Source organism: Sphaeramia orbicularis, chromosome 8 (assembly GCF_902148855.1).
Source record: "Sphaeramia orbicularis chromosome 8, fSphaOr1.1, whole genome shotgun sequence".
NCBI classification, from domain to species: Eukaryota; Metazoa; Chordata; class Actinopteri; order Kurtiformes; family Apogonidae; genus Sphaeramia; species Sphaeramia orbicularis.
In genome coordinates, this window is record NC_043964.1 from 4096891 (window position 1) to 4114390 (window position 17500).

At 37.2% G+C, this 17500-nt stretch overlaps 1 protein-coding gene across 2 annotated transcripts in view; it reads right to left on the reverse strand.

Annotated features, from left to right (window-relative positions):
* The window catches only part of kcnh6a (potassium voltage-gated channel, subfamily H (eag-related), member 6a), an 89477-nt gene extending 72297 nt beyond the window's left edge, over positions 1–17180 (reverse strand). For both annotated transcript variants that reach the window (XM_030141114.1, XM_030141113.1), the window contains exons 1-2: positions 17036–17180; positions 5203–5433 (exon numbers count right to left, since the gene is read on the reverse strand). In XM_030141114.1, the coding sequence (XP_029996974.1) occupies positions 5203–5433; positions 17036–17111 (307 nt within the window). In that variant the 5' untranslated portion in view covers positions 17112–17180. The remainder of the gene's footprint in view (positions 1–5202; positions 5434–17035) is intronic.
* Positions 17181–17500: the final 320 nt, after the last annotated feature.

Consider the following 17500-nt stretch of genomic DNA (forward strand, 5'->3'; position numbering starts at 1 on the left):
GTGTACACTTGTTGGTAAATGTCTGCGTCTGTTCGCTCTGTGAACACAGTAGGAAGCAGGAGACTAAACAAATAGATGCTTAGTGGATTTGAGCTGGCATGCTGATCGCATTTCCATGACAACGGCACTCCAGACTGCACGCCTCATGCCCAAATGGACAAAGTAACAAAAGATATGTGATACGTACATGTGCTGTGTTTCTAAGTGGATCCTAAATGTATTTGTTGTTCTGAGTCTGGATGACGAGAAAAGTGTCGAAAATACTCAAACATACGCTGGATTCTGATGGAACTACCTTTTTCAATCAGACAACAATAATCATAAACGTATAGAATCATTACATTAAAATGCAGAAATATACATGTATCTTTAACCCTTTAACCCACAGGTGTCAAACATGCGGCCCGGGGGCCAAATCTGGCCCGCCAAGGGTTCCATTCCGGCCCTGCAGGATGAAAGAGCAAAAATGAACCTGAACCTTCCAGGTTGTCCAGATCCTTTTGGTTCAGGTTCCACATACAGACCAGTGTGATCTACAGTCAAAAGAACAACACAATAACCCAGAAATAATGACAACGACAAGTTTTCTTTGTGAAAAATTATGTGGAAAAAAATTTAAGTGAAAAACATAACATTACACTGTGAAAATATTTACATTTACAAAACTATTCTTTCACAGTAAAACGCAAATTAATACATAAATAAAAACAAAGATGAACAACCTGAAATGTGCAGTTTGAACAATATTCTGCCTTTTCCTAAATGTTTGGTGCATTTATGGATCCACTGTGATCTGGAGTTGTGTTCATAATAACAGATGGAATATTGGAGAAATTGTTCAAATTTTAGTTCCAAACTCCAAAATTTTAACAATATTCTGCCTGTTACCAAATGTTTATGGAACATTGTGTGTAAATGTACATGTATAAATAATAAGTCGAGGCTGAATATTGTTCAAATTGCACTAATTTTTCAAATTAAATTTCAGTTTTTTCAGGTTATTCACATCTTTTTTGTAAAATGTAAATATTTTCATAATTTAATTGTTTTTTGTAGTAAAACAAAAAGAAAAACTTGGATTTGTCATTATTTTACTGGTCTGGCCCACTTGAGATCAAATTGGGCTAAATATGGAACTGAACCAAAATGAGTTTGACAGCCCTGCTTTAACCCCTGATGTATCAGTGGTGAACGTTCTGAATCCATGATTATTTTAAATATTTATAAAAATTCTACCGTTTGCTCAGTAGCAAAAACTTCAAAACATGCTCAAAGACTAGACCTTGTTCTTTCCATAGAGCACTGAGCATGCTCAGTGCCCCCCCCCCCCCCCCCAACCTGTTTGGGCTTTGGGCTTTTATATATATAAATATATATATATATATATATATATATATATATATATATATATATATATAAAATATATATATATATATATATATATATATATATATATATATATATGTGTGTGTGTGTATGTGTGTGTGTGTGTGTGTATATGTGTATGTGTATATATATATATATATATATATACTGTTTTAGTAATCAAGATATCTATCTATCTATTTATAACACACAAAGAAACAAAATAAAACAAAACGAAGCAAATTATCAAGTATGTGGAAGTCTGAATGTGAATGGTCAAAAAGGAGTAGGAAGAAGTATAAACTTATTTAATCTACCCCTAAAGTGCTTTTACACTTTTATCACTAACTTAATACGATCAAACGATACATTTTTCCTAATTTTAGCATTCAGCCACAACAAATACATAATGCACTAATTGAATTATACACAACAATATGATCATAGTAGTACAATCATACAAACACAGTCAACAATTCAACACTTTCCTTCAATAATTTCAGCAGATTTCTCAGTACAACATCATCCCTAAACAAACAGCCCTCACTGTCATTATTAAATGCTGGACCTCTCAAAAATCAGTTCTTTATATCTTTTTTTGAACTGAATTATGTTTGATATTTGTTCTATATATGAGAGAACAAAAAATCACTAAAAAAAAAAAAATGACTCATCATTTTTATTTTTATAAAAAATGAAAGTGGGTCCCACAGACCCAAACACCATACAAGGGTTAATAGACTCAAAAAGGACTAATATTTGATATAAAAAAAAAGATGTTATTGTCTCTGTTAATTTCATATTTTTGTAGGAAAAAGTAAGAAACATAAAGATAAACTGTGTTGATTGTCACTTTTTGTGAGATTTTACAGACATTTCACATAAAATGCAAGTTTAACATTAAACCACACACAGCTTAGGAAAGCGCTCACCAGCAGATGGATGTCTACTGAAGCTCATACACTGGATGACTGGATAGTCGTGATCCTCCAAATTCCATGAAATTTTTGTGATGGAGAAACTCACTTTTTTTTTACAACTTGAACATGAGAAATTTTAAAATTGTTGGGTGCCTTGGATTAAATATATAACTTTAGCAAACCTGACTTTGACTGAACATCGAAGATGGTACTAACTCTCTTCCCTCAAGATTTTTTTTTTTTTTTTTCTGTGCTACTCTTATGTTCATAGTTACCTTTTATACTTGAACATCTAAATACTAAATGTCCATGTGCACTGTTAGGCTCCTTTTTTTCCCTTTGTATTATTATTATAAATACTACTTTGTGTGTATACAAATATATGTATTTATGCATAATTTTCTTTGTCTTATGTCCGAAAGGGTGATTGGCTATGTGTACGAACTTGATAATATCATTATTATTATCCTTTTTTTTCCCTTATTTACTTTATTTATTCAACTTTTTTTTCTCGCTTTCTTTTTCTTCCTTTCAGTAAGCATTTTTTTGTTGTTGTTCAAAGTGTTTTTATTACATATCTAGTCACAGAAAAGCATAACACAGTCATTGTGTTTTTGTTTTTTTACCCAAACCCATGAACATTCCCATCCTCTTGCACCAAAAAAAAAAAAAAAATTGACAATAATAAATAAATAAATAAATAAATAAATAAATAAGGAATACAGATACTAATCACAGACTTGTATTTTTCAGTGATCATTATTGATACCCTTTTTCTTTAAAAAAAAAAAAAAAAAAAAAAAAAAAACAGAAAATCCTCATCATTTAATCCTCATCATAAACTTTTAGAAAAGTGTTTTTCCATGACGGCAACCGCCAGAGTTTTTGTCGAGACATGGAGGTGGCACAAAATTTGATGAATATGAATAAATATGAGTGATTCTTATGTAACAAACAGAATGCTCTTCAGTGTTTTTATGCTGATGTCCAGATTTAATGACCAGGCTGTCATTTATTCCAACCACACAGATCCATAATGTTTAAGTCATGTGTTACATTCCAATTAATCTGCTCAATATTTGTACTAGAATATAAAATATGACCATGTATTTGACTGAACTGATGTGAGGTGATCCCAGGGACACATTTATTTATTTCACTGCTACATTTATTTATATCAGTGTGAATAAAAACAACATTGTGCCGTTTAAAGAATTCAAGGAACTCCTATTGTTTGGACATGGACAGATATACTGAAGCATTTATAGAGCTGTGGTTCACATAGTTCAGTATCAGACGGGGGGGGGGTCTTATAAACCAGACATATTTACACTGGTGACAATGATTAATATGCGCTGGAGAATCAGGACTTTATCAGATACGTTGAGTTAAAAGACTGTATTACTGTGCTGTCGTTGTTGATGATATTCTGTTCATGTTTTCTTTTCTTATATTTTTCGTTTAATTGGACTTATTTTATTTTATTGTTGTTGTTTTTTGCCTAGTTTACTCAATTCTGGTTCTCGTTATTGTTATAATTAAAATTATCTGTGTTATTGTTATTGTTAGTATTGTTGATATTCTCTTCGTCACCTTCCTCTTCCTTTTGTCTCTCCCTTTCTCTCTTCCCTCTTTCTTCTCCTTCCCCCTGTTCCTTCATTTCAGGTCCGACATCAAAATTTGGTAAAAAAAAAAACCAAACAAAAAAAAAACTAAATAAAGACAGTAGAATTTGAAGGGGAGCCTCATATACTTAATGAAGTTTCAAATTTGTTCAGCACAAAAAGGAGCCAGACTACCATTCTTCTGTGATGATGCTGGACAAGACAAGTTAGGAAAAAAAAAAAAAAGAGAGAGACTATAAACAAAAAGAAATCCTCAAATGAAGTAGACAAGCAAAGCTCTAAAGGAAAATAAAGAGAAAATAATCCCAGTTTTATACAAAGCTTTAAATCTCAATGATTTATACAAGTACAGAAGAAAAGGAAGGTAATAGAGTAAATGTTTACAGGTCCAGCAGTGGGACTGGGCTGTTCAGTACAGTTTATAGTTTATAGTATCCTGTGTGTAATGTTTTTGTTTATTTGTTTGTTCATTGCCATTGTCAATTTATTTTTCTTATTTCTTCTTTTTACTTTTTTTGCTTTATTTATTTTTGCCAATGATTTGTGTTCTTCACTGTTTGCTGAACCTGTTACCACTGTTCATACTAATTTTAATAAAAAAGATACAACTACTACTATTACTACTACTACTACTACTACTACTACTACTACTACTACTACTACTACTAATAATAATAATAATAATAATAATAATAATAATAATAATAATAATAATAATAATAATAATAAGAAGAAGAAGAAGAAGAAGAAGAAGAAGAAGAAGAAGAACTTTGTGGCTAGTTTTTAATGGGTCGTGAAAAAAAACTACCTGAAATGTTTTATATTTTCAAAATGTTACTAATAAAATTTATTTTTGTATCTACAGTTAACATTAGTCGCTTTACCAGCGACCCCCAAATTGCACAAAAAAACTACTTGGGCATAAAAATTTGCCTAATGGAAAAACAACAATTTCACCAAAACTCTCGCTTTTTGAGTAAAAGTTTTCGTGCTGGCAAGAGGTGGTTTTTCAGGCGTAGCACAACTGGTAAATCACACAAAACTGCAGTGGAAAGACCTTTAGAATATACATCATTTTTCCGGTTTCCTGAAAAATAACAGTTTTGGACTATGTTTTGGATTCTGGGCTGGTAAACAGGGTTTACAGGGCAGGTTTACAGGTTTACAGGTTTACAGACCAGATCCTCCTTCTGTCGGTTGTTCCAGACAGTGGGAGCAGAAGTTTAAGTATCTATCCTGGACTAGAACCGGTCCTGGTTCAAGGTGGTTTTGAGGTTCTGATCTAGACCTACCTTCCTTGGCGTAGTAGAGGATCTCCACCTTGCGCTCCTCGGACCCCAGCAGGGCCTGGGCCAGCTGGGACAGGGCGCTCTTCATGGTCCCGGGTCCCACCAGGAACTGGCAGGTGCAGGGCTGCTGCATGATCTCGGCCCTGGTGAACCCGAACATCTGGCAGAAGCCTTCGTTACAGTAGATGATGCCGCAGTTCTTCATCTGCGCGTTGGCGATGAGAAACTTGCGATCTGAAAAGCAGGACTGGACTTTAGTTCCAGAACAGTGTGTGTGTCTTAGTGTCAGGTCACAGACCCTCATTATGGACCTGGATTTGATCCTTTTAGACTCAAACACACATGAGTCTTCCTCTGTTTGGATCGCAGCCTTTACTGTACGCCTCCTGTTCTCCACAATCAGCTGGAGTGGAACTAATGACGTCCATCCTTTCCAGAGCTAATGCTCTTAGTCTCCAGGGGAATGAGCGTGAGCAGCTGCTCCTTCAACATGAGAGTCTGTGAGGCGTCACACCTGGGAGTTTACAGTGAGTTCAACCAGGATCCACCTGGACCAGGTAAGGCCACGAGTGAAAGGAAACTAGTGTCAAACAGGCAAAAATATAGCATCAGCATCCTCATCCTCATCATCATCTTTATTTGCAGACTCAGGTGTCCATTAAAAAAATAAACAAACAAATAACAAATAAAATAAATAAAAACACAGGTTAAAACACAGACAAAACATCACTAATACTAGAAAAGCACTTGGAGGGTGCAGACCTCCGCCAAGGCAGATCAGTTGCCGCCCCTCCCTCCCCCAATCACCACCAAAATTTAATCATCTGTTCCTTGTGCCAGTATCAATATTTCCTGAAAATTTCATCAAAATTCATCCATAAATTTTTCAGTTGTCTAGGTAACAGACAAACAAACAAACGGACAAACCCCAAAGAAAACACTAGACAAGCACTGGGAGAGCGCAGACCTCCGCCAAGGCAGATCAGTGCCCCCCCCCACCCCCCCCCACCCCTGATCACCACCAAAATTTAATCATTTGTTCCTTGTGCCAGTATCAACATTTCCTGAAATTTTCATCCAAATCCGTCCATAACTTTTTCAGTTATCTTGCTAACACACAGACAAACCAACGTGGGCAAACACAGAACCTCCTTGGTGGAGGTAAAAACCTCCAGAGCTGCAACCGATTAATCGATTAGGTGCTTGAAGCAAATGCAAAAATTCACAATTCGATTAATCAATTCGAACTGATGGAAGGAAAATATTCTATGTCAGTTTTCCTGAATTGAAGCTTATTTGTGCGTCACAATAAGCGTCCAGGTGAAACACAACAGTGGAACCAATGTTTAACAGCAGAGAAATTAAGGAAACAAAGTTTTGATTCAGGAGAATTGTGGTTGAATGAGTTTTTTTGGATCATTTTGACTCGATTAATCGGTTGCAGCTCTAATAACTTCCTTGGTGGAGGTAATTATGAAAGACAGCTGTACCAGTGTCACCACAGGGTGACTGGTACTGCACCGAACTATGACTGGGATTTGTCAACAACATAATGATGGAATTCTGAGAATCATTCAGTCGACAAATAAATTTGTACATTCAGCCTGAAAAGTGTTCACTCCTGTGTTACAAAACAACTCACTTGCACCAGTCCATCCAGCTGTTTTAAACAGTATTTTCTAGGTCTGCAACAGGACACGTACTGAACTGAACCGTTTTGGTACACAGCTGTACCAAAACGGCACAGTATGATGAGAAAAAGGAACGAAAGACGTTGTTCGATGCGGAACTTTAAATCCTGTCTGTCTGTCTGTCTGTCTGTCTGTCTGTCTGTCTGTCTGTCTGTCACGCACACTGTATAATAGAGGAATAAATAGACCGTTGAAAGTATGTAAAGTTTCACTTTTGTTTCACGACAGCGTTCATTACGTTAGTTATGGACCGCACCCCCAGGTATATAACTGCGCCCCCCACCCCCACCCCCCGGCTCCAACAAAAAAAAAAAGTCCCCCGTGCACACAGGCACACTACACAGTTTGTTCTCTGTCCTAAAATAAATAATTTGGTTCATTGTGTTGCCATTGTCGTTGTGTTTTAACAGAATACCAGTTTACCCTCTTGTTAATGTTGCACTTCATGTGGAATTTTTATGTTATTTTTCTGCAGAATGTGAACTGACAGAACTGTGATTAGATTTTTCTTGTTTGTTTGAAATGACCTTTCAGGGAAAAGTGCAATACTAATGTTTAAAATACATTTAGTAATATTAATAATTAATTTTATTTTCTATTTGCAGCAGCAGAATTATATTATTCCTGTTTTTCTATATTCTACTGTCTCCAAAAATTGGGGGGAAAATGTAAAAAAAATTCATAAATGTATTTATAGACATTTTGAGGGGTTTTCTTTCTTCCCGTACCAAACCGAAAAAAAAAAAACGAACTGTGGCTTTGAAAACGGAAATCGTACCGAACCGAAAATTTTGTGTACCGTTACAGGCCTAGTATTCTCACAGAGTCATTATTTACCTCTATGAGCTGTTTTTGTAAGATAGCCTTTTTAAACCTGGCCCACAAGGGGGCAGTATAAAGAAGAGTACGATATTCTCTGAAGAGATTTTTGTTATTCTTAATATTTTCTGTACACATTGAGAATTTTCTTGCCAGTATATTGGCCTGGGTATATAACATCCAACTTTGCCTGTACATATCATCATCATCAGACATTTGCCGCCCACAATACTGTTTGGGCACCAACCTGTCCAACTTATCTACATAAGATTCTCCTAATTCAAAAAACATTTTTAAGAATAATCAGCATTTCTAATAGACTCCACTCATCTGCTCCTCTTTTCAAAAAATTCAAACTTCTCTCAGTTTTTCAAATGAATGTTTCCCAGACCTGTGTCTTCATGTACAAATATGGTCACTTAACTCATATTTATTATTCATACTTATTTTAACTCATATTTGTTTTCCAGGACTTCTTTATGTTTTCTTCTGTTATTCACAATTGTCCTACATGATATTCAAGCAAATTTTATTTTCCGTACTGCTGAACTTCTGTGTGTCAGTATTCTGTAAAATATGGTGGACCACATCTGTGGAATAATCTACGACCTGAACTTCAAACAACATCTTCTTTATCATTATTCAAAAAGAATCTGAAAAGGACTGGAATTCATGAAAAAACATAAGGCTGTATATCATTTAATTTGAATTTGATGATTTGTAATTTGATTTGTAGTTTTATTCTTTTTACTTTAGTTCATTATTTCAGTTATATTGTATTTTTAATTCTTTTTTCTCTTTTTTCCCTGTGTATTGTTTATTTCAGGGGAAGTATTCACATAAGCCTTTTTTGGCTTCTATCCTCTCCTGCTCAATGATGTTACTTGTTTTGAATGTTGTTTTTTTTACTTTCTCTTGCTGTTTTATGATGTGCAAATAAATAAACAAATAATAAAGTGACGTAAATACTTTGTTTTGGTGCTTACACTCGGCACCTGTAAAAATTAGGAAAGTTTATATGAATGTAACACTGGAAACATCGAACAATATGCACAAGTTAAAACTGCACAGACCCACTGATGGAACAAATACACAGGGTTGAATCATTGGTGGTTTTGGTAGAACTAAGGGTCCAATATTTGACATTAGGTTTCAGGAAAAAAAAAAAACAGTATTATTGTGGTCTTTATAAAATCACAAGTTTTGTAGGTTTTGTACTTAAAGAACCAACACTATTCAGATGTGTTACTGTACAGTTCTGAAGGCCAGGACATGGTTGTTCCATTAGTGCTTTTGTTCCACTGTTCCACTCCTGTCTGCACTCAGAAAAGTCCTCCACAGTCATTTTAACTCATATAGAATCCAGTTCCAGTTACTGACACTTGTAATGTACGTGGCATCGGCTGCAGCCGCTGAGTCCAGACCCACCACCACTGTGAATGAGGACCGTTTGGATGGAAGGCTGTTCATGGAGCTGGACCAACCGGGTTAAATGGACCTCCTACATAACCCAGGTTAAACAGACCTCCAACATAACCCAGGTTAAACAGACCTCTAACATAACCCGAGTTAAACAGACCTCCAACACAAACCAGGTTAAACAGACCTCCAACACAAACCAGGTTAAACAGACCTCCAACATAACCCAGGTTAAACAGACCTCCAACACAAACCAGGTTAAACAGACCTCCAACATAACCCGAGTTAAACAGACCTCCAACACAAACCAGGTTAAACAGACCTCCAACATAACCCAGGTTAAACAGACCTCCAACACAAACCAGGTTAAACAGACCTCCAACATAACCCGAGTTAAACAGACCTCCAACACAAACCAGGTTAAACAGACCTCCAACACAAACCAGGTTAAACAGACCTCCAACACAAACCAGGTTAAACAGACCTCCAACACAAACCAGGTTAAACAGACCTCCAACACAAACCAGGTTAAACAGACCTCCAACATAACCCGAGTTAAACAGACCTCCAACACAAACCAGGTTAAACAGACCTCCAACACAAACCAGGTTAAACAGACCTCCAACACAACCCAGGTTAAACAGACCTCCTACGTAACCCTGATTAAACAGACCTCCAACACAAACCGGGTCTAACAGACTTCTAACAAAACCTGGGTTAAGCAGACCTCCAACATAACCCGGGTTAAGCAGACCTCCAACATAACCCGGGTTAAGCAGACCTCCAACATAACCTGGGTTAAGCAGACCTCCAACACAACCCGGGTTAAGCAGACCTCCAACACAACCCAGGTTAAACAGACCTCCTACGTAACCCTGATTAAACAGACCTCCAACACAAACCGGGTCTAACAGACTTCTAACAAAACCTGGGTTAAGCAGACCTCCAACATAACCCGGGTTAAACAAACCTCCAACATAACCCGGGTTAAGCAGACCTCCAACATAACCTGGGTTAAACAGGCCTCCAACATAACCCGGGTTCAGCAGACTTCCAACACAACCTGGGTTAAGCAGACCTCCAACATAACCCGGGTTAAACAGACCTCCAACATAACCCGGGTTAAGCAGACCTCCAACATAACCCGGGTTAAGCAGGCCTCCAACATAACCCGGGTTAAACAGGCCTCCAACATAACCCGGGTCAAACAGACCTCCAACACAACCCGGGTTAAGCAGACCTCCAACATAACCTGGGTTAAGCAGACCTCCAACACAACCCAGGTTAAACAGACCTCCTACGTAACCCTGATTAAACAGACCTCCAACACAAACCGGGTCTAACAGACTTCTAACAAAACCTGGGTTCAGCAGACTTCCAACACAACCTGGGTTAAACAGACCTCCAACATAACCCAGGTTAAACAGACCTCTAACATAACCCGAGTTAAACAGACCTCCAACACAAACCAGGTTAAACAGACCTCCAACATAACCCAGGTTAAACAGACCTCCAACACAAACCAGGTTAAACAGACCTCCAACACAAACCAGGTTAAACAGACCTCCAACATAACCCGGGTTAAGCAGACCTCCAACATAACCCGGGTTAAGCAGACCTCCAACATAACCTGGGTTAAGCAGACCTCCAACACAACCCAGGTTAAACAGACCTCCTACGTAACCCTGATTAAACAGACCTCCAACACAAACCGGGTCTAACAGACTTCTAACAAAACCTGGGTTAAGCAGACCTCCAACATAACCCGGGTTAAACAAACCTCCAACATAACCCGGGTTAAGCAGACCTCCAACATAACCTGGGTTAAACAGGCCTCCAACATAACCCGGGTTCAGCAGACTTCCAACACAACCTGGGTTAAACAGACCTCCAACACAACCTGGGTTAAGCAGACCTCCAACATAACCCGGGTTAAACAGACCTCCAACATAACCCGGGTTAAGCAGACCTCCAACATAACCCGGGTTAAGCAGGCCTCCAACATAACCCGGGTTAAACAGGCCTCCAACATAACCCGGGTCAAACAGACCTCCAACACAACCCGGGTTAAGCAGACCTCCAACACAACCCAGGTTAAACAGACCTCCTACGTAACCCTGATTAAACAGACCTCCAACACAAACCGGGTCTAACAGACTTCTAACAAAACCTGGGTTAAGCAGACCTCCAACATAACCCGGGTTAAACAGGCCTCCAGCATAACCTGGGTTCAGCAGACTTCCAACACAACCTGGGTTAAGCAGACCTCCAACATAACCCGGGTTAAGCAGACCTCCAACATAACCCGGGTTAAGCAGGCCTCCAACATAACCCGGGTTAAACAGGCCTCCAACATAACCCGGGTCAAACAGGCCTCCAACATAACCCGGGTCAAACAGGCCTCCAACATAACCCAGGTTAAGCAGACCTCCAACACAACCTGGGTTAAGCAGACCTCCAACATAACCGGGGTTAAGCAGACCTCCAACATAACCCGGGTTAAGCAAGCCTCCAACATAACCCGGGTTAAGCAGACCTCCAACATAACCCGGGTCAAACAGGCCTCCAACATAACCCGGGTTAAGCAGACCTCCAACATAACCTGGGTTAAGCAGACCTCCAACATAACCTGGGTTCAGCAGACTTCCAACACAACCTGGGTTAAGCAGACCTCCAACATAACCCGGGTTAAACAGACCTCCAACATAACCCGGGTTAAGCAGACCTCCAACATAACCCGGGTTAAGCAGGCCTCCAACATAACCCGGGTTAAACAGGCCTCCAACATAACCCGGGTCAAACAGGCCTCCAACATAACCCAGGTTAAGCAGACCTCCAACACAACCCGGGTTAAGCAGACCTCCAACATAACCCGGGTTAAACAGGCCTCCAACATAACCCGGGTTCAGCAGACTTCCAACACAACCTGGGTTAAGCAGACCTCCAACATAACCTGGGTTAAGCAGACCTCCAACATAACCCGGGTTAAGCAGGCCTCCAACATAACCCGGGTTAAGCAGACCTCCAACATAACCCGGGTTAAGCAGGCCTCCAACATAACCCGGGTTAAGCAGACCTCCAACATAACCTGGGTTAAGCAGGCCTCCAACATAACCCGGGTTAAGCAGACCTCCAACATAACCTGGGTTAAGCAGACCTCCAACATAACCTGGGTTAAACAGGCCTCCAACATAACCCGGATTAAGCAGACCTCCAACATAACCCGGATTAAGCAGACCTCCAACATAACCCGGGTTAAGCAGACCTCCAACATAACCCGGGTTAAGCAGACCTCCAACATAACCCGGGTTAAGCAGACCTCCAACATAACCCGGGTTAAGCAGACCTCCAACATAACCCGGGTTAAGCAGACCTCCAACATAACCCGGGTTAAGCAGACCTCCAACATAACCCGGGTTAAGCAGACCTCCCACACATGGACCCTTCAGTCTCTGTAAAGTAAACGCTCCTCTGGTGAGAGCACATCCTGTCCAAAGTCATTATCTGGGACTCACAGCGGAAACACTCATCGTCACACGGTTGCTAAGCAGCACCACTGTGGCATGTGCACTCACCTGGGCGTGCACGTGGCGCTCCGTGCACAGACCTACAGTACAGCCACATTACATAATACATGGTTCTCAAAAGAGTTTCATGATCAAAACTGCAGCATGGCCAAGTCATAAGTGACACTTTTTTTTTTAGATTTTAGTCAAGTTAAATTGTTATAAATATTATAAATGTGAATTAAAGTGTTACGGTGTCATCGTATTAGATCATATTCCCCAAATGCAAACAGGTCCCAGAAAAATGACATCAAAATTTCTACATTTACACACTGAAAATAAACCCCTTTTACAATCTCAATATAAATACGCACAATAATTCCAATTAACGTCCCCCTCATGTGCACCTCTTATCAGAATCAGATTCAAAAAACTATTAATCTCAGGAGGAAATTACTGGGCGTTACAGTCGTTCCATTCAAGTATAACAAAAAGAAGCAGAAAAGAAATGATCAGTACAACAGAAGAAGAAAAAAAAGTATACACAATGAGATATATAAAGCTCTAAATACAATAATACAAAACATATAAACAAAAAATACAAACATATATAAAATATATATAACTCTGAAAAAATACACATGTATACACCAAATATACCCATTAAAACACTATTAAGATACAAAATTAGAGCAGCAATTTGTACAATATGTACTAGACAATATATTATCAGTATGATAATTAAAGAAATATACATAATTATTGTGCAAAAAACACAGTTGTGTGTAATCATAATGATGTGGTTATAAGGTGGAGGTAAACAGTCAGTACAGAGGGTAAAAAAGCATAAATGTACAAACTTTACCATGGTTTATAGAAGCTCTCAGGTGTGACAGAGATTTCAAATACTGTAAAGTACTGCGTTTGTTTCAGAAACAGTTTAAGATTAAAACATGTTACATCTTAAATACCTGAGAGGTTTTACAATCTTCTTATAATTCATATAAAATGTACCATTTATCAAGTGCTTCTAGTTAAATGATGGTTCTTTTCCTCCCTTGGGTAAATTAAGGTTTTATTTAGGAGCAGGTTTTACATTTAATACGTTGATTAGTTTGGTTTAAATTGTTGTTCGCTTCCAAAATGCCTCAGAGGTGGTTTTACTTAATTACTCTCAACACTGATTTTTTTTTTTTTTTTTTTTTTTAATCCATGACTATGATTTTAAATGTTCTACCTTTAAATTTCTCAAATATTTTTCCTGCTCTGACTGTAAATAATAATTTTCTACCACAACAAACCGTCTACTTTCTTCAAATCTCACTGAGGAAGAAAAATCTACCATTAAACTTTTAAGGAAATATTAAGGAAGTGAAGTGGATTAGGGCCACTGGAAAAAAACAAAATAGAATTAAGGTCCAATATATTTTTTTATTATTATTATTGTTCTCAGAAAAAAGTCAGAAGTCTGAGATTAAAGTCAGAATTCAGACTTTTTTCTCAGAATTCTGACTTTAATTAAATCTCAGAACAATCACAAAAAAATATTTTAAACAGTCAGAATCTCAAGATTAAAGTCAGAATTCTGAGTTTTTTCTCAGAATAATAATAAAAAATATATATATTGGATCTTAATTTTTTGTCCCAGTGGCCCTAATCGTCTTCCATAAAATATTGATGTTTATAAACGATAAAAAAAATATTGGGACAGCTGTAAGATGTCCTGTTCATGATGATTTGACACATAAACATCAATGTTTAGGATATTTATCATGTCATATTCTGACATTAGTCATCATTGTTGGTTTTTTTTTTCCCATTTTTGTTCATTTCGTTCATTGTTTTGTCCATTTTTGATCATTTTGTTGATTATTTTTGCTCATTTTCTTCATTATTTTGGTCTTTTTTACTCATCTACTCACTGACTTAGAACACCCAGACTCCCTGACCAACCAATGCAATGATATTTATCCCATAATATAAAACTCTATTCTGACATTAGTCATTATTGTTTTGGATCCCAGACCCCTGTTAGAAAAGAAACACCTGAATTGTCTCAATACTTTATAACATCATGATTTAACATAGGGTTATTAGATTCCTTTTGGCTTTATATTATACTCTTACTGTTCTTCAAATATAAATATGATAGTAGCTGAATATTCTGATTTTATTCACTTTTAAGCTTCACTGTTTCCAACTTCACTAATCTTAAATCTTAATCTTTTACAGTATTGTATTTGTATATCATTTCCTTGAAAATAGAAGGCTCAAAAGTGAATAGATTAGATCGTTCTTTTGTGTATACTAAACACTGACAGTCATCAGTGAAGTCTTTGTCTTTGTTTGATCAGTTTTTTCTTCTGAATCAGGCTTATTTTCAGTCTCCAAACAGCCCGTACGAGCCCACATGAAACAGAGGCATAAAAGAAAAAAAACTTGCTGAAAACCATAGATTACATCATATTAGACTCGCAGGGGTATAAAGTCTTTTAGATGTTTCAACCACAAATGATGGAAAAATGGGAGTTAGTGATGCGTGCTCAGAAGACAAAGAGTGTTTTCCTTCTGTTTTCGGAGCCAGTGGAACATGGGAGGTAATGGAAAATGACACGCAAACAGACATGCAGGTGCAAAAAGCCTGATGCATGAAAGGTGCAGACGGGTCGAATAATGTGGAGGATACATCTGTATGAGAGATTTACAGTCAGGTCTGTGATTCTGTGGACGGCATCAATAAAACAAACAGCACGGGTGAAAAATCAGAGTACATCAGATACTGTTGGTTAATAACTGACCCTGCTGTGAGACATATGACAACAATTTAATGCCAGAATACAATGACTAATTAGTCTAGAAGTGCATTCAGATTTTTACAAAAGGCAAGAAACATTTTAAAATGGACATCAAACTGAACTTTTTTTTTTTTTTTTTTTTTTTTTTTTACATTTTTTTCTGATTGAGTTTGATGTATCAACAAATCTTACTCTTGATGATGCATTTTAATAAGAAAACAACCAAAAGTATGGAGTTTACTACCAAAAAAAAAAAAAAGCAATAAATCTTCTCATATTGTTAGCTTCATAGCATAATTGTCTAACTCATACACAAATGGACAAAAGTATAGGGACACGCTGAATTCGGTTCTAACAGGGGTCTGGGATACAAAACAATAATGACAAGCGTCATAATATAGTTTAATATTAGGATATTATATTGATTATTAATACTGATGTTTTTATGTCAAATCATCATGAACGGGTTTGTCCATATAGTTTATAAACATCAACATTTACTTAAAGTTTAATGGTAGATTTTCCTTCCTCGGTGAGATGTGAAGAAAGTAGAAGGTTAGTTGTGATAGAAAACTAGCATTTACAGTCAGAGCATAAAAAATATGTTAGAAATTTAGCAAAGAACATTTAAAATCATAATCATGGATTTTAAAAAAAAAAGTATCAATGTCGAGTGAAATTAAGTTAAAAAAAAAAAACATCTCTGAGGCATTTTGGAAGCAAAGATAACAATTTAAACTAAACTAACCAATGCAATGATATTTATCCCATAATATAAAACTATATTATGACATTTGTTATTATTATTTTGTATCCCAAAGAAACACCTGAATTCAACATGTCCACATACTTTTGTCCATATAGTTCAAAAGCATCAATATTTTCATTGATTTGTTCCTTTTTGTCAATTTTTTTTAAAAATTATTTTGTTCATTTTATTGATTATTTTGTTCATTTTTGTTCATTTTGTCGATTATTTTGTTCATTTTATTCATTATTCTGTTCATTTTGTTTATTTTGTTCATTTTTGTTCATTTTGTCGATTATTTTTGTTCATGTTATTGATCATTCTGTTCATTTCGCTTATCATTTTGTCCATTTTTGCTCATTTTGTTGATTATTTTGTTCATTTTGTTGATCATTTTGGTCGTTTTTTTACTCATTGAAACATCGAAACACCCAGAATCCCCGACTAACCAATTCAATATTCATCCCATAACATAAAACTCTATTCTAACATTAGTCCTTATTGTTTTGGATCGCAGACCCGTTAGAAAAGAAACACCTGAATTCAAACGTGTCCACATACTTTTGTCCATATAGTGGATGACTTATCCTACGAGGTTAACTATATGTTAACTTGCAGCCTGTAGAATTACACCACTTTTACTTCAAAAATGACTAACATTTATCAAAGCAGTCGTCGATCTCAACTAATCGACTAATCGTTGCAGCTGTGACTCAAAGCATCCGGATCCATGGGAGTCAACGATGCTGAAAACGCAACCAAAGACGTTTAAAAGTGCCAAACACGCGCGTGTGTGTGCATGTGTTTGTGTTTGAGGTGCTTTCAGGGTGTTGGAACACTTGGACATGCCGCACTTACTTTGTTCGTCGAATTTCCGGATGATGGTGTCCAGGTAGGTGTTCTGGAGCGCAACATGACCGCGTCTCACAGGCATTTTGGAGCTTGGACAGAAGACTTCCACCACACATGAACCTCAGTGGGTAAATTTAAAAAAAAACAAAAAAACCAAAAAAAAAAAGGTTTTGGAAACGCACGCGAAGAGACCCGACAAGGCGCTCGCGGCGGATGGGGATGATGGGGATGATGGGGATGGAGAGAGTCGGTTGCCAGGGCGATCACGGATGCACGATGTTGCGCACTGATGGAGCCAAAAAGTAAATTACAGGAGCGCAAAAGCCCAAAAAATAAATAACAAAAAATAAGCGCACTATCCCTGTGAAAGGATGCACAGAGTTGGATTCAACAGAAGGATCAGGTGGAAAAAAAAAAAAAAAAAAAAAAAAGCTGCTCAGGGATGAGAAGTTCTGAATGGAAGCTCCGTCC